This window comes from Acyrthosiphon pisum, chromosome X (genome assembly GCF_005508785.2).
Source record: "Acyrthosiphon pisum isolate AL4f chromosome X, pea_aphid_22Mar2018_4r6ur, whole genome shotgun sequence".
Classification (NCBI taxonomy): domain Eukaryota; kingdom Metazoa; phylum Arthropoda; class Insecta; order Hemiptera; family Aphididae; genus Acyrthosiphon; species Acyrthosiphon pisum.
Genome location: NC_042493.1, coordinates 47,846,383 through 47,866,776, shown reverse-complemented (window position 1 = coordinate 47,866,776; position 20,394 = coordinate 47,846,383). Strand labels below are relative to the sequence as shown.

Genomic DNA, 20,394 nt, shown 5'->3' with positions numbered 1-20,394 from the left:
CAGCGACCAATTTTCATTCACAGCGGTCAGACTTATCCTACTGAGTCAACCAGTGAAACCACTTAACTGGAATAAAGCCACACCCATGACCCATGCACATTAGTAAGCTGCCATGGTATGATTGTTATTTTGAATAAAGTATACAATATATTTATGTTAGCCCTTGATGTGAACAAAAACAAAGGATTTTGTGAGAGAGTTAACAACTGATACTGTAAGAAAATAAATGAAGCTTGACTATAAATAATAGAAAGCTGTAGTTATTGGTTAGTATGTACATATACCACAATTGTAGCATAAAATTAAAATTTACAAACTGATTTATTGATTGCCCCAACACGTACCATTGTTACTTATCTGGTACATCAGCCGCTAATAGATTTACGAATTGTAATAATATTTTGTGTGATAATTACAAAGACAGGATTTTTATTTACTGTGGCTATGAAATATCATTTGGATGAGGATTCTCAACTATTCATTTAACAACAATTATACCTACACAATTATATTTTGTATAAAAATACATTTAGATATTAGAAAATATTTTATACATAATGACATATTTTAGAAATATTTCTTCTTTTCAAACAATAAATAACAAGAAAATTGGAAAAAAATAGTAAACAGGAAATGGAAATTACATTTTTATGTACTGTTAGTATCAGCAATATAAGGGCCGTTCTTACAACGTCCGGTTAAGTGTCGGTTAACGCTGACAAACTGATAACAGATTTCATTACCGGCAAAATTCGGCCGGTTAAGTGTTAGTTAACTTTAACCGGACATTGTAAGAAAGGCCTTTAGTGTGGTACATTTTTTCTTCTACAATAATCTGTGCTCATTGATTAAATATAGAGATGTATCTATGCTATTGCCATTAATGGTTTTCATTTGTTTGATTTCTTACGAAACATTTGTTCTAGTTATTGTTTATTTTAATTTGTTACCATTTTTTTTTTTACGCATTTAATACATTAAAAGTTTGTTGAATTGTTTTTCTTGTAGTTCGATTATCCAAGATTTATGTTTCAACACTTCAATCTTAATATAACTAAGAACTTTTTATAATTTTTTGTAAAAGTATATATTTTAACGGTTAAAGAATATTTTCCTATATTTTTACTGCATAAAAATACCTTATTTCACAATTTATTAAAGCATAAAAATCCAGGTTTTCGTGTTAAATATCACAAGTATCCAAATGGCACATAGTTGATTATGTTAGTATTCGAAAATGTTTTAGTAAGTATTGTAATTTGTTATTATAGTATTTTTCTATGATTTAAAAATAGGTGATATGGTATTCACGTGGTATATTGGTTAGTAATTGCTAAATTTGTTAGTTTTTCAGTTACCATTTAATGGATTAAAAAACATATTGTATAAGGTGTAAAATAGTTTAACTAATGTAATTTATTCACAGACAATGGCCAATATATTACAAATGGAAACTCAATATTAATTCAATATATTATATACAATATTTAAAATATTAAAAATCTTAACCATTATAATATACACTAAATATACACTTATGGCATTATGGCAATGACAATAACATATTTTATAACTTGGAATCTATACATTATTTATTGTAAGCAAAAAAGCTATTTACAATGACGATTATGAATATTGCTAACCACAATACCCAGCCATACTGAATTTGTATGTAATTGGATAAAAACAAGTAGTATATTTTAAGATACCCAATAAAAACAAATACAAATAATAACCATAAAATAATTTTTTTTTAGTTAGTAAGATTTTGAACTTGGGCTTCAATGATACTAATGGTCAGCAGAACTATATAACGACAATTCATCACGGACTGTTTTCATTGACCGAAGTATGGAACGCAATGACTCACTATAGTTTTGATATTTTTCATATGCTTGTAGTAATATTTCTACTTGTTGGTTACGTTTTTCAATTTCTGATTCACAATGTCTCATAAGTACACATATTTGTTGCATACAATTATTCACTTTTAATCTGAAAAATAGTTAATTTAAACAATTTTATTGTATTTTGATATAATACAGATTATCAATTTTTGTAAAATTTGTGTAGTCCTTGAGCCTAATCATTTGTGTATGTTTTAATCACTATTATTAATTTTTGTACTTTATTATAATTATTCAATTATTCTGAAATTATGATAAAATAACATGGTATGATAGCAACAATCTGAAATATTGTAGGGTCCTGCAAACATCATTGTTTTCAGTTGCCTCATAATACTCTATGTATATTAATCATGACAACCAATTAAAAGCGGTTACTGATGGTTGGCGGGGTAAAGAGTATGAATGTTATTAAATTGCCATCATTCTATGCTATTAATTTATCATGTACAAATAACAGTTTTAGTTTTATAAAAATAATGCACACCTGACAAATTAACTAACTTGATTAGAAATGTTAGCAACAATATTTAAACTCTACTCAATTTTATGATATTAAAACGTAATTTATGTACAAACTGATTCAATTAGGGCCCGTATTACAATAGTTGAACTCCGGTTAAACCACCGAATTTGGCCGGTAAAATCAGTGGTTCAAGCGTAACCGAGGTTTAAACTATGATTGTAAAACGGGCCCTTAATAATATCAATTTTTGACAAAGTTACAAACAATACTATTTCACATAGACAGAACTAAATAGAACTAAAATCAATAAAAATAAAATGGTTTGAAAAATTAGTTTTAAAAATATAATTATGGTAACATTTTAAACTTTTTATAAACGAAACACGTATGTTAAGTTTTACAAGTTCTGATGCTTTCATTTGATCAGAACAAAATGTTACTCTGTAGATGATGTTAGGGATTAAAATGAAATTCTTCACCTGGAATAATGTTTCCACAGACAACCCCTCTCAATCTTAATTTTCATTACAAATCCTGTTTATCTTAATATATACATTTTCTTACATAAAAACTGAAATTTATTCTTTTTTTTTCATTATATAATAGTATATTATACTGATCTTAAACCTGGCAACTATGGTCATTAGCTGTTTGTAGGGCAAGGGGGTTCAGTTGGATTGGAACATGTATGTGTATGTGTGGCAAGGATTTGTCATTAAAAACCCGGGTGGTCACACACCCAGGAATTAGTGAATATGTTTTGTGAATGAATGCAACCACCGTGCACAATTTATTCTTTACATGTTTAATTACACCTAAGTATAATTGTTGTGTTATTTATTAAATATTGGTATTTTTTAAATAGAAGAGATAAATAGTGGATTTTTAGTATGTGGCACATATATCTTCATGAAAATATATAATATAGATTTATCGCTACAATAGTAATCTACAATCTGAACACATTTCAATAAATAAGGTGTATAAATTGATTTATAATAAATTAACTATGAAATAGGAATATATTTAACAAAAGTAAGGATTTTGATTTATTGTTGTAAAGTAATATAAAATATTTATACATAACTTTGAACCATATAAATTGTTTTAAAATATTACAAGTTCATAATAAACACCTTAAAAAATCAGTAAAAATACCCCGTCAGGAACTATTTAAGACTATTGCTTTTTCCATACTATAAACAAGTATATATTATTTTGATAGTCAACTTCTAGCATACACAGTCAAATTGTTATGATTATGGTCAATATGAATATTGAGCTGTTTCTTAATAAAACAAAACATTATTTTAAGTATTTTGACTAATCCCAATAACAAAAGAAAAAGTAATGTTTAAAACCAATAAACAAAAAGTGCATGGTCAGTGTATAAATATAAAATTAGATATTTTATATAACTGGCATTATAATGTAATATTTAAAATGTGTATATATTATTAATTGTTATCAAAGGTATTTTACTATTTTTCTTAAATAAAGCAACCAAACAAATGTCAGTACAAGTTAAACAAATAAAAAAAAAGTTAATGTGAAATGCTTTTAAATTACATATATAAATAAGATTGGTAGGCTATTGTCTAGCACACAAATTAAAGACTAGATGGAAAAAATATTTCTAGATTATTCAGATTTAAATAAATGCAAAAAACTAAAAAAGTAGGTATTTACTTATTGAAAATGTTTAGCTATAATAACTATGTTAAAATGATATTTAAATAGTTCAATTCCATAAATCTGTAGCAATGTCATACATCTTCAACCAGCAATAACATTATAATTTAACACATCAAGATGAAAATCGTGTAACACGGTTAATATACACATTAATAAAACTATTTTTAGTATTTACTTATTATCTTCTAATGATTTAGAGTCAGTAGCCTCAACATGGTTGTCTACAACATTTAGTGTTGGAACTGGTGATTTTAATGCACCATTGTTAACATCCTTCTTCTGCGTTACCTTAAAAATATTTAGAAACATTAATGTTGTATAATATAACAATATGTTCTTAACATAATTAATATTTAATATACCTTATTTTTAACTACATCACATTCACTTGACGAATCATCACTTTCTGATGAACTAAACGTTATACGTAATATCATAGTTTCATTAAACTTTTCTGAATCCAAATTTGAAAGCTGAATACTACCATTTCTTATAACTTTTTTTGTGTCATCTTTATTGATAACTTCAGGATTACTTTGAGATTCAATGTTTGATTCAAGCTTATGCTTACTTTTACTTTCTTGTTGAGGATCATTTTTTGAAACTCTTATGGTATTTCCTATACTAGTATTGCTAGTAAAATTGTTAGCCAAATTATTATTTTTCATATCAGTCAGTTTGATGGTTTTTTTACTTGCTAATGGAGACACCTGGCTACTTATACTTCTTTTTTTTTCATTTATTAATGTATGTTTACCAAGCTTTTCATCTTTATTACCTAGAGAACTTTTATTGTTAATTGTCTTTAGCGCAGCTGCTCTTAGTAATAATATATCTTGATCATCATTATCAGTGTTAGAATTATTTTTTTTTTTGCTGGACCTTCTCACCATAGATTTTAATGCTAAGAATCTAAGTTGTTCAGCTTCGTCAATTTCTTCAACGGTTGCCATGATGTAGTAAAGAAAATTTTCAAGTACAAGATATTTTAATTCAAAATTATTTACATTATACTATAAACGTTGGGTTTCAAAAATGTTATAGGTGTCCACTTTTAACTCTTCTGAAACATAATATTATCAAATATTTTATTATTTTATTTACAAATAACAAATATACAGTAAGCTCTCGATTATCCACGGAATAGAGTAGCAAGGCAACCACAATTAAGCAAATTCCATGGTTAATCCACAAAATATAAATTGACACAAAAATGTCATGGTTATAAAAAAAAAAAAAAATGATATTATTTAATATTAAATAGTATTTCAAGAAAATTAGCTATGTACAAGTTGTATTTTAATTCAAACATTAATTTAAGATGTATATAACATATATAACACTATTTATTGTGCTGTAGATATTGTTCCGCGAAAGATCACAGTTAATCAAGAGTTTACTGTAGATACATAAGTTATAAATAGTAAAATATGTTATACCTTTTCTAAAAATACCTATTAAAATAGTTCAAATCATCTAATAGAATAATAAGAGTATTTGAGTTAGTTAATGTTCTTCATTTGTTTTTCAGTTTCTGATATAAGAGACATTTTTTTTTTAATACATACAAATTTCCCAAAATATAGTAGTAATTTAATTGACTAAGGTAGTAAAATAGTTAAAACAAAGGCTAAAAACAATAGGTAAATAACACATATCAAACACACCCAAGCATATAAACACTTATAAAACTAATAAAATGGATAAAATATTACAATGACTCAATGTAATAGGTATAACATTTTTTAGATGTCTATAATATAACATTAAGTGTACAACAACAAACTTTTAATTAACTAAGCTAATTTTATCAAAAAAAAAAATAATAATAAAGAATACACCATTTTCTCATTAAATAAAATGTTAAAACTAGAATAAAGCAAAGTAAAATTTAATTTCAAAAATATACAGTAGAATCTGCTTATTACGATGCAATATATAAATATAGTTCCAGATAAAACAGCTCACAGCCATTAAAAATCTCACATGCAGTATTTTTTTGTCATCCGGATATAATGGTCTGATTTTCTAGGTCCTTTAATTAACTTTATAGGTAGATACTACTTGAGTTTTAAAAAGTACATGCATTTTTTCAACAAGTTAAAACTATAGGTCCAATAATAATATTGAAATATTACATTTTAAATATGTTACTTACAATCAATGTTTAATTTTTGTTACTTACTACTACGGATTAATCTGAATGTATACAAACATAAAACATTGTTGAACAATTAATTATAAATAATATAAAACCAACATTAGACAAAATAACATAATATTTAACTCTGTAAACAAAAAAAAAAAAAAACTATGCAGCGGGAACTAACGGAAACAAAATCATTGTTTACTTAGTACTATTATTAATCTTTATACAATGCTGAATTTTATATTTTATCATTAATATTATGTTGAACGTCATACCTACAAGAAAATAATATAAATGTTATTATTCGGCTATTACTAATGAAAAATTGTGTAATGGACTTGACAAGGGTGTAACTGATTTATACTAAAATGTAATGTTATTTAGTAATCATAATTAGAAAAATTAACTGATATAATAATTTATAATTATGGTTACTTTTGATGTAAGAATGTATTTAGAGTGAAACTATATTTCGTTTTACACACATTCGTCTATTTTGTTTCCAATTGATGACCTTACTTTCAAATCGCCATGTAGGTATGTGGAGGTATTTAGAGTTAAACTAGATGGCATTATAACAAAAAACGTACCTATAAAGATAAATGAATGGTACATTTTTTTAAATTTGTTACAAATTACTTCTGAAAATTGTTTTTACATAATAATTTGGAAAAACTGATGTTTTGTGGTTGAATTTTAACGGCACCGTTGTTTACCTATAGCTATTTACGTTGATTCAAAAACAAAAGAAGAAAGTATGCAGTGAAAAGTTAGCCTGTTCCAAATTGACCTTACCTGGTTAAATCCATCAACCAAAATCACTAGCTGTACATTCGTCATAAATGTGAATAAATATACTATTATATTTCAGCAATAAGTTCGCTGTTACACCAAACCAATTTACAATTTAAGTACAAAATAAAAATAAAGTTTAAACACCAGACACCTACTACAGCACAAACATTAAATTATATAGTGATAATTGATAACACAATGTAACTTAAAAAATAATAATGTGCAGGGAAATAATCATAGTAGACATAATAGAACATGGAAATAATACGCAAAGATCAGATAACATGGTTCCATTGTTATCAAAAATCCTAAGGTCGAAGAATTATGATGCAAGGTGGATTTGTAAATCCCCCTTGCTACGGTGATAAGATTCAAAACGATAAAAATTACCACGGGACACGGTAGTACTATTGTTCAGCTATGGTAGTACGGTACATTATAAACTATAAATATTTATTATATATTATAATAATATTATTATAGGTATTTATTATAATATAATATTATTACGTCTTTATGTCGTGGTAATTAGATATTTTCTATATAGGTAGTCTGTGTCGTCGTGATCACAGACATCTATACTACACTGTATAGAATTCTGTGGTCGTGGTACAAGGTCTATGGATAAGAATTAACTAATTCGTTAGATTTTCGTATAATGAAATTAATGAAATAAAGGGGAGTTTGACGGAATGGGGAAGAGAGAAAGACTTTTTTCATTGCCTCTCATTTTAGCAGTGGGTCTTATCATAAATTATATACAACAATATTATATTTGTGTTTAGACCTCGGAGATTGAAAGTTCATCAATTATGCGGCCGGCGGGGGGGTGGATCTGTAACGGGGAACATGTAAAATAACATATAAATGATACACAGCGTCCCCGTAACATCTTATCAATTTAAATCACCAATAACCTCAAAATATTTTCATGTTCGTTCCCGTATGATAAGCACAAATGGCCTATCTATTCTTTAATAATTAATATCTATGGCATAGACATGTAAAAACTGTCGAGAAACCGATCATTTATTTGCCGGCCAGACGCCAGTGTAGTATACTTTTCTATGGTGTAATGCTCTGCCTCAATCGTATTTAATATTATTTATGCTTGTTCTTGACTAGATTTTCTTTTCAATACCTGCTGTGCTGTGTAGGTTTTTCTGTGACTGATTTATTAAAACATCTACGTAAGTTACAAACATCCATTTCTTACCTACTTGGTTTATGGCTTTTACGTGTACCATTCTGTGAACCTCAAAATTATATCTTTTTAACTACATAATAAATTATACACTGTTCTGTTAAATACACAATTAAATATTTGAATTATTCATTTAGAGCTTTAAGTGCTATATTTTGTTGTATTATGTTTTATAACATTTTAAATTATAAAATACTTATTTCGGTTTAAATAGGCAAACACCAATCGCTTATTGTTAGCAAATGGATCTAATCCCAAATGCCACATTAAGCAGAATCTACTTCTTATATTTGCCGTAGATTTATATACATAGGTATAAAATAATAAGTATATATTCAAAACATTATATATAATACAATTTCTATCATCCAAATTTTAAATAACCATTAATAAGGATTTTAAATGTATAAAATAAAATCTTCTGTATAAAATATAAATATTATGTAGTAGAATATCTACTCAACTAATTACTTACTGTAAATGTATTTAACTAATATTATGACTTGAATGTTATATAATGTAATACATTCTTATTATTTTTGTACCTACTTCAATACTTCCAATATACTGAGTGACCATCCAACTTTAAACTTTGACCGGGGCATGACACTGGTATTTTATATGATAAACTATTCAAACAGTCTCTGTCACTCATACCCTGGCTTAAATTATAAAATATAATAATATAATATGTAAATACATAAATAAATTTATATATTATATAAGAATGCTATGGAATTAAACAAATTAATAGGTAGCAAATACTTATACTTAGAATTACATACCTAGAAGAAATACAATTTTGAGACATTTATAAATTAGTTAAAGTAAAGAATAATAGGTAAGGTACCTATTATTAATGGTTTAAAACATAAATTGTTCCTAATTAAATAACTTATAATTTAACGTATACATTTAAAAGATGAAATAAAAAAGGTGGGCAAGTGGATGTCGCTTTGCTGTACAGTAGGTTACAAGTGGGTCACTGTATAATGGATGGTACTAAATTTGAATTCATTGATATAATATCATTGTATAAGAAAAAAACGATTCTGAGCGGAGACGGTATGTCAGTCTAGGTGTAAGACATAATATATACTTATATCTATGGTATTAAAAAAAATTTACCTATAATAAATTCCAAATTAATCCTATCACAATAACCATTAGGCACTTATAACGCGTTATACATCAACAAACTGTGATACTATCATAGATAATATATAATAGTATACTTTAGAAATTTCAAGTACCCATGAATAATATTATACAATCACAACAAAATAACTAAATTAGTTATTCTTGGTTTTTCAATATGTAATTTCGTCCAAATTTGAACTTAAAATGACTATAAAAATAAACTGCATATGTATTTTTTAGATTTTATGGTAACAGAATTAACTACTTACGTGGAATTTTGTTTTAAATTTTCAATCCTTAGATATAAAAGTTGATCATTTAATACATTTTTAACTACAAAATAATTATTCAATTTTAAATTTGATACATTTTGTCGAAATTCGATCTTTAAATGATTATAAAAAAAAAAATTACGTATTTTTGTTTTACTTTTCAGAATTCTACAATGGAAGAAGAACAGCGTCGCATGCAGAGTGCAGTATATGATGTTTTAAATGATATTGATAGAAAATGCTTAAGGACTTTGCAAGTAAACTTTTTTTTAAATTATAAATTAAAACTTTGATATCAGTTATCACATAGAACTAAATGTATTCATTGTAGACCACATGTTGAGTACCTACTACTAAAAAATAGATTGATTTTTGTTTTTACCCTGAAATTGTTCATGAAAAGTAGTACTTATATGAATAAAGTTCTTAGTGTTTCAAAAATTATTGTTTGTGTTTTTCAAACTTCAAAAACTTTTTTCATATAAATGATATCAAAAAAATAAAAACAACGTTGCACAGCCTAAGTTCTCCTTTCTATGTGGTGAAAATATTGTTTCTTAGTTATAACTGTAATCTTCTTGGTTCTTTCCAGCACAAAACAGTTTTTTCTATGTTGTACATTTGTAAGACGAAGACAACACATGCGGGTGTAGCGTCCTCTTAATATACTAATATTTCAATTTACATTACAAATTTCAATATTAAAATCCAAAATTGTATACATTATAAATTGTATCCATATATGATAATATTTAAAAATAATAATTATTATTATTACAATTTATTTCCACAGATTCAGATGCATCAATGTGCTATTGAATGTTGTAGGGACCCTTCAAAAAACATTGAATCATTGGAAGTGTGTAATGAAAATTGTGCAAAGGAAGTAACAGCTGCTCGCAACTATGTTCAAAATGAATTTAACAAGTGGCAGGTAATTTGTAATTCAAATGCAATTATTAATTTATGTCAAATTTTATTTAATTAATATTATTTTCAGTATATTCTATTGTTAGTATTGTTGATCAATGGCACTGATTTTATGTTTTATAATATACCAGCCACCGGATGATTATTTTAACATAGAACACCCATTACTCATTTTTTTTTTTACATGGTTTCAGGTTGTTACAAAACATTTTATTAAAAAATTATATTTTTTATCCTTATAATATTTTTAATTATACAGTTTTAATTTCGTCTTTCAAAGCATAATATTTTTCTGAGTATTTTGATACTTCAAAATCAAATTTAAAATTAAGTTTATGACATAACTTTATAAGTATTTAAAAGTTCAGATGAGCGGAGTGTGGTCCAACATTTTGTGAGGAACCACATATCACTGCATTCTATTCATTTGAAACTTAAATACCTATAACTCATAGTCTACTCATCCTAAATTTGATTTTTAAAATTGAAATACTTAGAAAAATATTCTACTTTGTAATAAGACTATGTTGTCATTCAAAAAGTAAAAAACTTAAAAATATATATTTTTTAAAAATAAATTTGTATTTTAGCGACTAGCAACCGTGTACAATTTTTAAAGTAATGAGTGTTCAAAAATAAAACAGTTACACGGTAAAGCATCAATGATAGCAATAGCTTAATTTGATTATATTAGTGTATTTAGCTATTTTTGTTTAATTTTCAAAACGAATACTAGTTAAATTTAACTGAATTGCATCTTACCATTGAATCTTTATAGTAGTTCATAGAATTTTTAATAATGTATATCATGTTTATTTTTATTTCAGCATAGAATACAACGTTGTGTTCAAGATTGCGGTGATGCTGCTATGGACAAAATGCCCAGCGAGAGAAATCGGAGTGAAAATGAGGTTTGTTAAACTCATATAATTAAGTTTAAATCATTGAATAAATGTTATGTTTATAAAGTACATATATTAATTTAAAATGTATTTACCAGTTTAAACTGAATTTTCACTTATATTATTGTTCTATCTATTCAAATTTTTTTACAACATTTAATAAAATTCTTTGTTTTCAACTTAATTTATATATTTTTATTTTCAAAATGCTCAATTTAAATGTTTTTTTTGTTTATGTTAATCTAATAATATCTTACAATTTCATATATGATTAATATTATATAGCAAAATATAATATTTTTTTATAGATATTTATGTACAATGTACATACTAGGTTACTTTTCATATTCCTTTAGCTCTGGAAAATGATCTTATATTTGATATATTATGTAGCTAAGATAAAATAAAATATCATGTTTAAGCCAAGCCCTATAAAAGTATATTTTAAAATATTAAGATATTAAAAAAGCCATACACATAAAATATTTTTCCCATTTTTATAGAGCAAAAAATGTTAATTTGTTTTAAATTTATTTTTAAACTTTTCATTAAAAATATAATAAAACCAGTTTAGTATAATGTACTTATAAACTATTTATCTTAATATAATATTGAATAGGCTATTTATTGTTTTTAGTTAAATAAATATATAAAAGAAGCAGAAGGATGTACGTCACAATGTTTTACAAAATACATTACAATATTACCACAATTGAGCAATAAAATTGTAGATAATTTGTCCAACAAAAAAATGCAATAAATCTAATAGCATTTACAAGATTATACACATCCAAGAGAATTAATCATAATATTTTCAGTTTTCAATGTGTGTATCAATCTCATAATATATTTGTTTTATGTAAGATCAAATTATCCCTACATTTCAACTTATTGTGCTTATGTAGTAATTTTTAACATATGAATGTTAATATAGTATAATAAATTGATTATAAATGAACAATGAATATTTTATGATCAGATAATTATTTTATTTTCCAACATGGAATATTTAGTTATTGCTATTAAGTTGGAAAATAAAAATTACTGCTAATTATTTAAGATCTTTTGCTTACAAAGGTGGAAATGATCAACAGTTTCTTATAAATATCTACCACGTATAATGGCAAATAATAATAGTAACATCCACGGACCAAGATATGCAGGACCAGAATCGACAAGACCCGGGTGGTAATACGCAGGTTCACAAATGTTTCTTAATGGTACAGGTGTTATTACTATCACAGGTTGAGTCTTTTGCAACATACTAAAATAATTATTTTTCAAATATTAATATAATTTAAATATTGAAATTTTATTTTTTAGCAAACTAGTCCTAGTGGCTAGTATATTTTGTACACGTGTTATCAGACTTAAGTGACAACTAATTAACGTAGATAGCGCTTGTTACTATACATGTGCCTCTAAAAAAATTTGGGGATTACTGATGTTTTCGATACCTGTCCTTTATAACTTAGACTGTGGCAACAACTAATATAATTTAATTGATGCTATCATTATTTTTCATAAGTGAACCTTAATGGTTTTCATTTTATACATCTCACAAAAATATTTATAATTAATTTTTAATTATTGATTTAGTTGAAAATTATAGGTATCTCGATTTCTTCAAATACCTAAGGAAGTAAGATCATATTTTATTATATTCCAGAATACCCAGTTTTAAGGATCCAGGAAAAAATCAAAGAGACATTTAATTATTGGTTAAAATACCAAACTCAGAACAATTTTCAATCTTATAGTATTTATAGTAAAATATATGTTTTAATTTTTTAAGGCAAAAACAGAATATAAAATATATATTTTTTATTTACCGAATCAAGACATTGCACTCAATTTTCAATTTATATAGATAGCTATAACAACATTAAAATGAAAAACAATGTTTTCATGTTTATGTGAACTTTCGTTCATTAAGTCTTAATGGCCTAGTATAAAAATTAAAATTAAGATATTATGGATTCATTTTTGTTCAATTAATGCTTCACACTATACTCTATTCAAGCTAAGAGTACACTGGTTTGCATATATGCTACTGACTTCCATATGTTGGCGGATCACTATGATTAATCATTCAGAAACGATTGTACGTATTATCATTTACCAACTACGCCGACGTGTACGGTGTCATTATTACTTATGTAATAAGTGTATCTGTACTCTTAAGTTGAATATAGTGTAGTTAATATAGTAAATACAGCCTTTTCCAAGATAAAACATATCTGGGTTTTGTTTTGTTCAATTTCTGCTTAAAATTAATTATAATACAAAGTTAGCTATAGAAAAAAATTTGACAATTCTGGGTTTCCTTTTGTTTAGTTACTACTTAAAATTAATTAAAATACAGACTTTGCCATAGAAAAAATAATTGGACAATATTTTTCTGCAACTAAACCATATGGCTGTTTTGAACCTATATTAATAGGTGTGTGTTTACTATGTAAATTCCATACATGAATACCAATACTATCCTTAAGTTTAACCATTACTTCATCGCTAGTGTTTGTATTAAAGTATAGCCTCCAATCGGTCCAACTTATTGGACAAAATGCTTCTGTCCCAAAAACCATAAATCCTTTACACTTTTGCTTATTCATATCAGTTACCTATAAAAATAAAAATTGTATCAAAGTTAAACAATATAATTTAAATCTTAATTATAATTTAATTATTTTATTTTACAGTCAATATTATTTGGTGTAAATTGCTTTAGTCTAAATTTCAAATTAATAGAGGTGACTCGTATGGACATTTAAATTAATTAAATCTAATTACTTGGACTTGTTTTGCTTTAAATTATTGGTATTAGTTCATGTGAATAAAAGTTTAATTTTGAATAATTGTTCAACATATTATTATGAATAAACACAAATGTTATTAATTTATCATTAAAATAAAGAATTAATAAAACTGATATCCAAACACCTTTAAAAATTAGTAAATAAAATAAAAAATTAATATAGACTATTTTAGACATTTAACGTAACATCATTCTATCATTCAAGCAAAATTAATTTGTACAGAAAAAAAAATTCTTGTTCAAAGTAATTATAATTTGAATAGTTGTAGGATGGACATAATATAAAATGTACAAATATATAATACTACAAACATATTTTACTCAGTGAAAAAGAATTTCAAGTTAGTAGGTGTAGTAACTGGTAAGTATATCTTATTTTACTATTTAGAGAAACTATATAAGTATAATATATAGTTTATAGGTGCCTAAACTAGTTTTAAATTATAATCAAATAAAGATAGATATCCTGGTTTATGAATGTATACATTTTTTTTTTTTTACTTACCAGATTTGTATTACATATTTTTTCAAGTGTTCTGGTAATAACACCAGGACCATTATACCCCCAATCATTTGCATAATAATTAGAAGCAAAATCATTGATTGAAGTATTTGAAACTGTTCTTCCAATTTTATCAACATCAAAGTTCAATACAAGTGAGGCAACTGAAGTGTTTGATTCAATACTTGCAAAATTTGATAGGCCCTCCAAAGATCTAATCAATAAATAAATAATTAAATCCTTTATAACGTACTTACAACAAAATAAAATATTCACTTCATTAGAACTACATCTAGGTCCAAATAAGTCCCTCCAAATTTCCACAATGTTAAGAATCTCAACAAGTCACTTGCATGAGAAACTGGCCATTGACTTGTGGATATGGTGTTTGAGGCCACAAAGTCTTGTAATGGAGTATTATGAGAATATTTTACAAAATTGATGTATCTTAAATTAACATTTGAATACATTTTAAATCTATTAATAATTTCAGATTCATCGCTTATGAAACTAGGAGCAACAAATAAAACAAATATATTTAAATTAGGATTTAAATTTGCTGCAGATTCTATAGCACAGCCTTGTCTCAGACTCAAATTAATTCCTTTTTTATGGTTACATGATGTTTCAACAAAAAATATACTATTCTTTGTTACTTCTTCAGGATTTAATTCAAGTAAAGAATTATCTTGTTTTTCTTCAAAGTAACAAGAAATTAAATGTTTTTGAGATGAATTTAAGAATTGGTCAATACTACTTAGAAAATTTAAATTATACACAATTACTATAGAAATAAGTAGTAAAAATATAATACGAAAAATTATATTTCTTTTCAAATATGGCCAGCAAAACATTTTAAATTAATAGTATTTTTAAAATTGTTATAAAAATAATTCTTATTAATTATTTTAACAGAAAAAAAAATGAGAGATTTTGGCATTTATTCAGTATTGACATTCTAGCTTCCTTTATTTTGAATTGCGACTTGAAAATCCAAACCTAAAACAAAAAATAAAGTTATATTATCACAGGTTGTTGTATATTTTATTCTAGAGAACAGACAGCTATTATTATCTACTATCAATTGTATAGATATTTTTCAACTATTAATAGTCAAATCAAATATATTCTATTTGATGACTAATATTGTAATATTATACTCGTACGTTTATGTACGAGTTAATGAGAACATACATATTTCTCTTATCAAATGAATGATTTGATCATGATTCATAGCACACATTATGGGTTTAAATCATAGGTATCATCAAGGGGTATTGAGGGGAACTTTTGCTACATGGAACTTAAATAATTTTGGCCAAATTACATACAATAAGATACCCCAGAAAGTGGACTCTGGTAATGCCCGTTGGCTTTATAATCAAACAACGTGATAAAACATATTATATCAAAACAAAAAGGTAAGTTGAATATTTTTTTTATACTTACATGGTTTTTCTAACAACAGTAAATGCATTTTATCGGTAGTATTTCATGCGACAACAATTATTTTAGTTACCTAATACATATGCCACTCTAATAACTGAGCACAAACAATTAATGATTAACGCATAACTCTGCTGTTGAAATCAAAAGCTAAGTATTGTTAGACGATATATTAATATCATACTAGGCAATAATTTATATCATAGCTTACAAAAATCAACGAATCTAAAAATCGTTACACATTAAATTTTATAATAAATGCAATATTGAACTCTAGCTGTACGCTACACGCGATTCGCTAGCCTCATATTATATGGAATTCAAAATTTGATAACGCCGTCATGATAATGTCGTTATCAATTTGATATGTTATTGTAATCGCTAGACTTCGCTAAACCGGTGTGAAAAATAATGCACCGGGATGTTTGATTTACATGGTTCATTTACATGGCATAATTAAATAATTTTAAACTAGTCTAGTTTAGCAAATTCCTACATACAAAATACAATAGAGATTGTAAATTAAATATTATACAAAGTATAATGATCTAATATGATCTAATATTGTAATATATTATATTGGTATATTACATAATAATAAATAATAATGAATATTAAATGGTCATGGCTAAAATATATACATTAGGCATACATTATAATCACGGTGATTATAATGTTATGTAGTTAAGTCAGTAATCGGTATCATTGAATAATAATAGCTTATTATATAACTCAATGGTTGGTATTCGACTATAAATTAAAAATATTATAAAAAGTCGGTATGATTAATAGACAGCATACTAGACAGCATAGACCCATCAACTTATTTTGTTAACAGGTCTATGATGGATTAATGAAAATTGATAACTGACGAATGGAGATTGTGGTAATTGGTAATAATTAAATAATGTTTAAGAGGATCTAAGCACAGTATAAAGAGTGAACTGAAATGTCAATCCCTTACTAAAACAAATATTTCTATTATAATATATTTTATCGATTTATAAAATATGTGTGACGTATTTTCATATTTTTATGTTGTATTTAAAACTCAAATTATTAAGTATATTATATTTTTCTATAGTATTTGAATAAAAATGTACATAAAAACCAGGGCTTTGCACTCGAACGTAAAATGTTTAGATTATTAATAATTTTTTTAATTTTTGTTATTAATGTTTTTCAATTATAATTTAATTATATTAATTATAACTAGGTATAATATTAATATAAATTATAATTTTATTTACATGATAAATTACTGTTGAGTTATATTATACAATTCAGTGGTTCTTCAGTAAACAAAACAGAAAAACTATTTAAAAGTTTTTATAAGAAATTTCAAATCATTTTTACTTTTTAGTGTTTTTTAACAACGATTGACATAAATACTAAACAGTAAACAGTAAATGTTCAGTATTAATTGATTGAACTCCATAAAAAGTAAAAAAAATTATGATATCTATGTAGATTTCTAGTGTTTGTATGTGACAGATGGAAAATATAATTGGTAATTGTATTGGAGATAATTTTTAATTTTGTACCTACTGGTTGACCATTCATAATATTCAACTGAGAAAATGTAAGGTATTTTAAACATAAGTGCTATTATAGTGTATGTGTATTAGGTTAGCCAATGGTATTTGGGCCATTTTAAAAAAGAATTCCCGAACCACTCTGAAGAAACCAGTCCGCCCTTGTGTCTGTAAAAATAAACTGCGGCTAAGATTCTTATAATTGTAATGTAAATAAGGGGCCTCAGTGCCTCACCACCACGATCACGTATTTTTTTGTCAAAAACTACTGTTTCTAATATTATTCCAACGATACATGTCAACGATTTTTATTTTTGAATAAATTATAAATAAATAAATAAATTCTGAAAAAATATTCCGATTGTCCGTAATATATGCAAGGGAACGATCGCAGGGGCGTAATTACGGGGGGGGGATTATGGGAGATAGATCCCCCCCATGAGCTGTATTTATATTGTCTTTATACTGTATATTTTATTGTCTTATAACTAATATACAAATAGTTCAAATACAAACTTATAAATTATTACGAAACTAGAAGAAAAATAAAATGTTTAGTTGTTTTGGTATAAATATTACCCAGTAATAAAAATATTTACCCGGTAAACAGTAAGCATATTTCAAAATAAATGGTCTGATTCATTTTAATTCTTTATTAATTCTATTTATTCATAAACAATGGGTGCCCTACCACACACTGTATAAAATTACAGTACCTACTTCCTACACAATACATGCATATAGATTATAGACAGTAAGTAATTCGATAATGGGAAAACCCACCATTCCAAAAACTTAGTAAAAATGTAACTTCAAAATTTACATTTCGTAAAACGAATAGTAATACTACGAATGCTCACCGACACTTAATACATTGATTATTGCGATTACGTATAGACACTACACAATGGGTACACACCGTATCATTTCGTCATAGTCACAGTGTCACACAACTTAGTAATTGATTTTATTTTTATAAGCTAAAAGAAAAATGGAGCAAAAAAAAAGTAAATTACCAGCAACTAGTAGTACTCCATTGAATTTTTTTTAAAAGATGCTTGGACTTGACTTAAGTATTACAATTTTAAATTATTCAAAATACTTAACATTATTAGGCCCGGAATTAAATGTTTTGAAATCGTACAAAATATGATGTATGACGTATTTTATACACTCATTATAATTTATAATTAGTATTAGGTACAACTCGCGCTAAAATTATGCAAAATTAAATAAACACCAGTTAAAAAATGTATTAAAAATTTAACCGCAGTCACTGCAGTTTATTTAATAAACTATTAGGTACCTATGTCATATTCATTTTTATAAAAAATTTGAATGAGTTTATTAAAAAAAATTGAATTTAATAATTTATAATAATAATTAATAATACCTAATATTTAATAATAATTTTACCTACACATTTAAACATTTTCTTGTTTATTATTTAAGGAAAATATAGAGAAATCTGATGATGTATCACGGGCAAAGCCCCCCACAAGTTTGCCATACAAATTTATTTTGATCCCCCCCCCCCCCCCCCATGAAACATTCTCAATTACGCCACTGAACGATCGAGCCACATAATTTTTAATTTTTGTAATTTAAATTGCAATCAATATTGTAATAAATTCAAAAAAATTAGAATTTCCAACTTAAATATTTAATTAACTAAAAAATTTGCCTCGATCAATACATGTTGTGGAAAAAAGGTTATTTTGTCAAAATGCAAATCGAGGTAATAGTTGCGAGTTACGATGTATTGTTGGAATTAGAATCGTATGTTGGAGTGAAAAATTAAGTGAAAAAAAAAAAAATTTTTACATGATCACAATATTACATACTGACATATGCGTGCGAGAGCTTTCCGTACCGCAACAATTGTCCTGCATGGACGCCACACACATTAATAATTGTATTCTGTGCTAATAATCATTTACTACTATAGATCTCGTGTGGCGACTTCGAGATTAGAAATTGCCTAAATGATTCTCCTTAAATCAATGTTATAGCGAGGCCCTTATTTAAGTGCAGTCACCTGTCACACGTCAATATATATATTTTATAATATATATATTGCGATCAAAAAAGTTTCAACTCGAAAGTCCAAAAAAACGGAAAAAAATTCACTCAGTATCAAAAGATCATTGAGTTATTTTTATACGATTGGGATTCTCCAAATAATCTTTTTAATTGCCGCCCGTGGAATATGCGGCCAGCCTGTTTTGCGCTTCCAAGTGCTTGACGATAAGCCGGTGTGCAAGTTTGTGTCTATCACAACAAATTAACTGTTTTCTTTGTTCTCCACATTTGTTGTTCTTATTTGTACAATGCATTTGTAGGGTTTTAGGACCGATTGCGGTCAGGGTTACGGCTTACGGCTACCATCAAGCCCGGATTAAGGATCAATTGGGCACCGAGACACTATACACATAGTGGGCCCCCTTTCAACTTTAACTTCAAAATAATTGTATCATTACATATTAAGAGGACGTTATACCCGCATGTGTTGTCTCCGTCTTACAAGTGCGTAACATAGCAAATTCTACGCTCAGCAGAACACGTGTAGTTCCGTCGGTTTAAAAATTAGAGGAATTGACCTCTGATGAAATCTAAAGGTAAGATTATTATCT

The 20,394-nt window shown here is 26.2% G+C and overlaps 3 protein-coding genes across 4 annotated transcripts; 1 reads left to right on the top strand and 2 right to left on the bottom strand.

Moving 5' to 3' along the window:
* Positions 1 to 1,386: 1,386 nt before the first annotated feature.
* On the bottom strand, positions 1,387 to 7,369 carry LOC100169199. 2 transcript variants are annotated; one of them, XM_008184349.3, is made up of 5 exons: positions 7,013 to 7,369; positions 6,227 to 6,267; positions 4,431 to 5,131; positions 4,244 to 4,356; positions 1,387 to 1,995 (listed from the first exon to the last, which is right to left on the bottom strand). In XM_008184349.3, the coding sequence occupies exons 3-5, from the start codon at positions 5,019 to 5,021 to the stop codon at positions 1,791 to 1,793; spliced, it is 909 nt and encodes a 302-aa protein (XP_008182571.1). In that variant the 5' UTR covers positions 5,022 to 5,131; positions 6,227 to 6,267; positions 7,013 to 7,369; the 3' UTR covers positions 1,387 to 1,790. The 2 variants fall into 2 exon arrangements, with proteins under 2 accessions (XP_008182571.1, XP_001943011.1); XM_001942976.5 differs by lacking the exon at positions 6,227 to 6,267.
* A 639-nt stretch (positions 7,370 to 8,008) lies between these two features.
* Positions 8,009 to 12,418, top strand: LOC100163835 (uncharacterized). The gene is given in 5 exon segments (NM_001162704.1): positions 8,009 to 8,202; positions 9,793 to 9,885; positions 10,422 to 10,562; positions 11,386 to 11,469; positions 12,098 to 12,418. Coding segments are annotated over 4 exon segments (432 nt in total). The 5' UTR covers positions 8,009 to 8,202; positions 9,793 to 9,801; the 3' UTR covers positions 12,221 to 12,418.
* Positions 12,419 to 13,267: 849 nt separating this feature from the next.
* Positions 13,268 to 16,546, bottom strand: LOC100570817 (lactosylceramide 4-alpha-galactosyltransferase). Its single transcript, XM_003244140.4, has 4 exons — positions 16,230 to 16,546; positions 15,057 to 15,779; positions 14,784 to 14,994; positions 13,268 to 14,084 (listed from the first exon to the last, which is right to left on the bottom strand). Exons 2-4 carry the CDS (start codon positions 15,632 to 15,634, stop codon positions 13,815 to 13,817), a joined length of 1,059 nt encoding a protein of 352 aa, XP_003244188.1. The 5' UTR covers positions 15,635 to 15,779; positions 16,230 to 16,546; the 3' UTR covers positions 13,268 to 13,814.
* Positions 16,547 to 20,394: the final 3,848 nt, after the last annotated feature.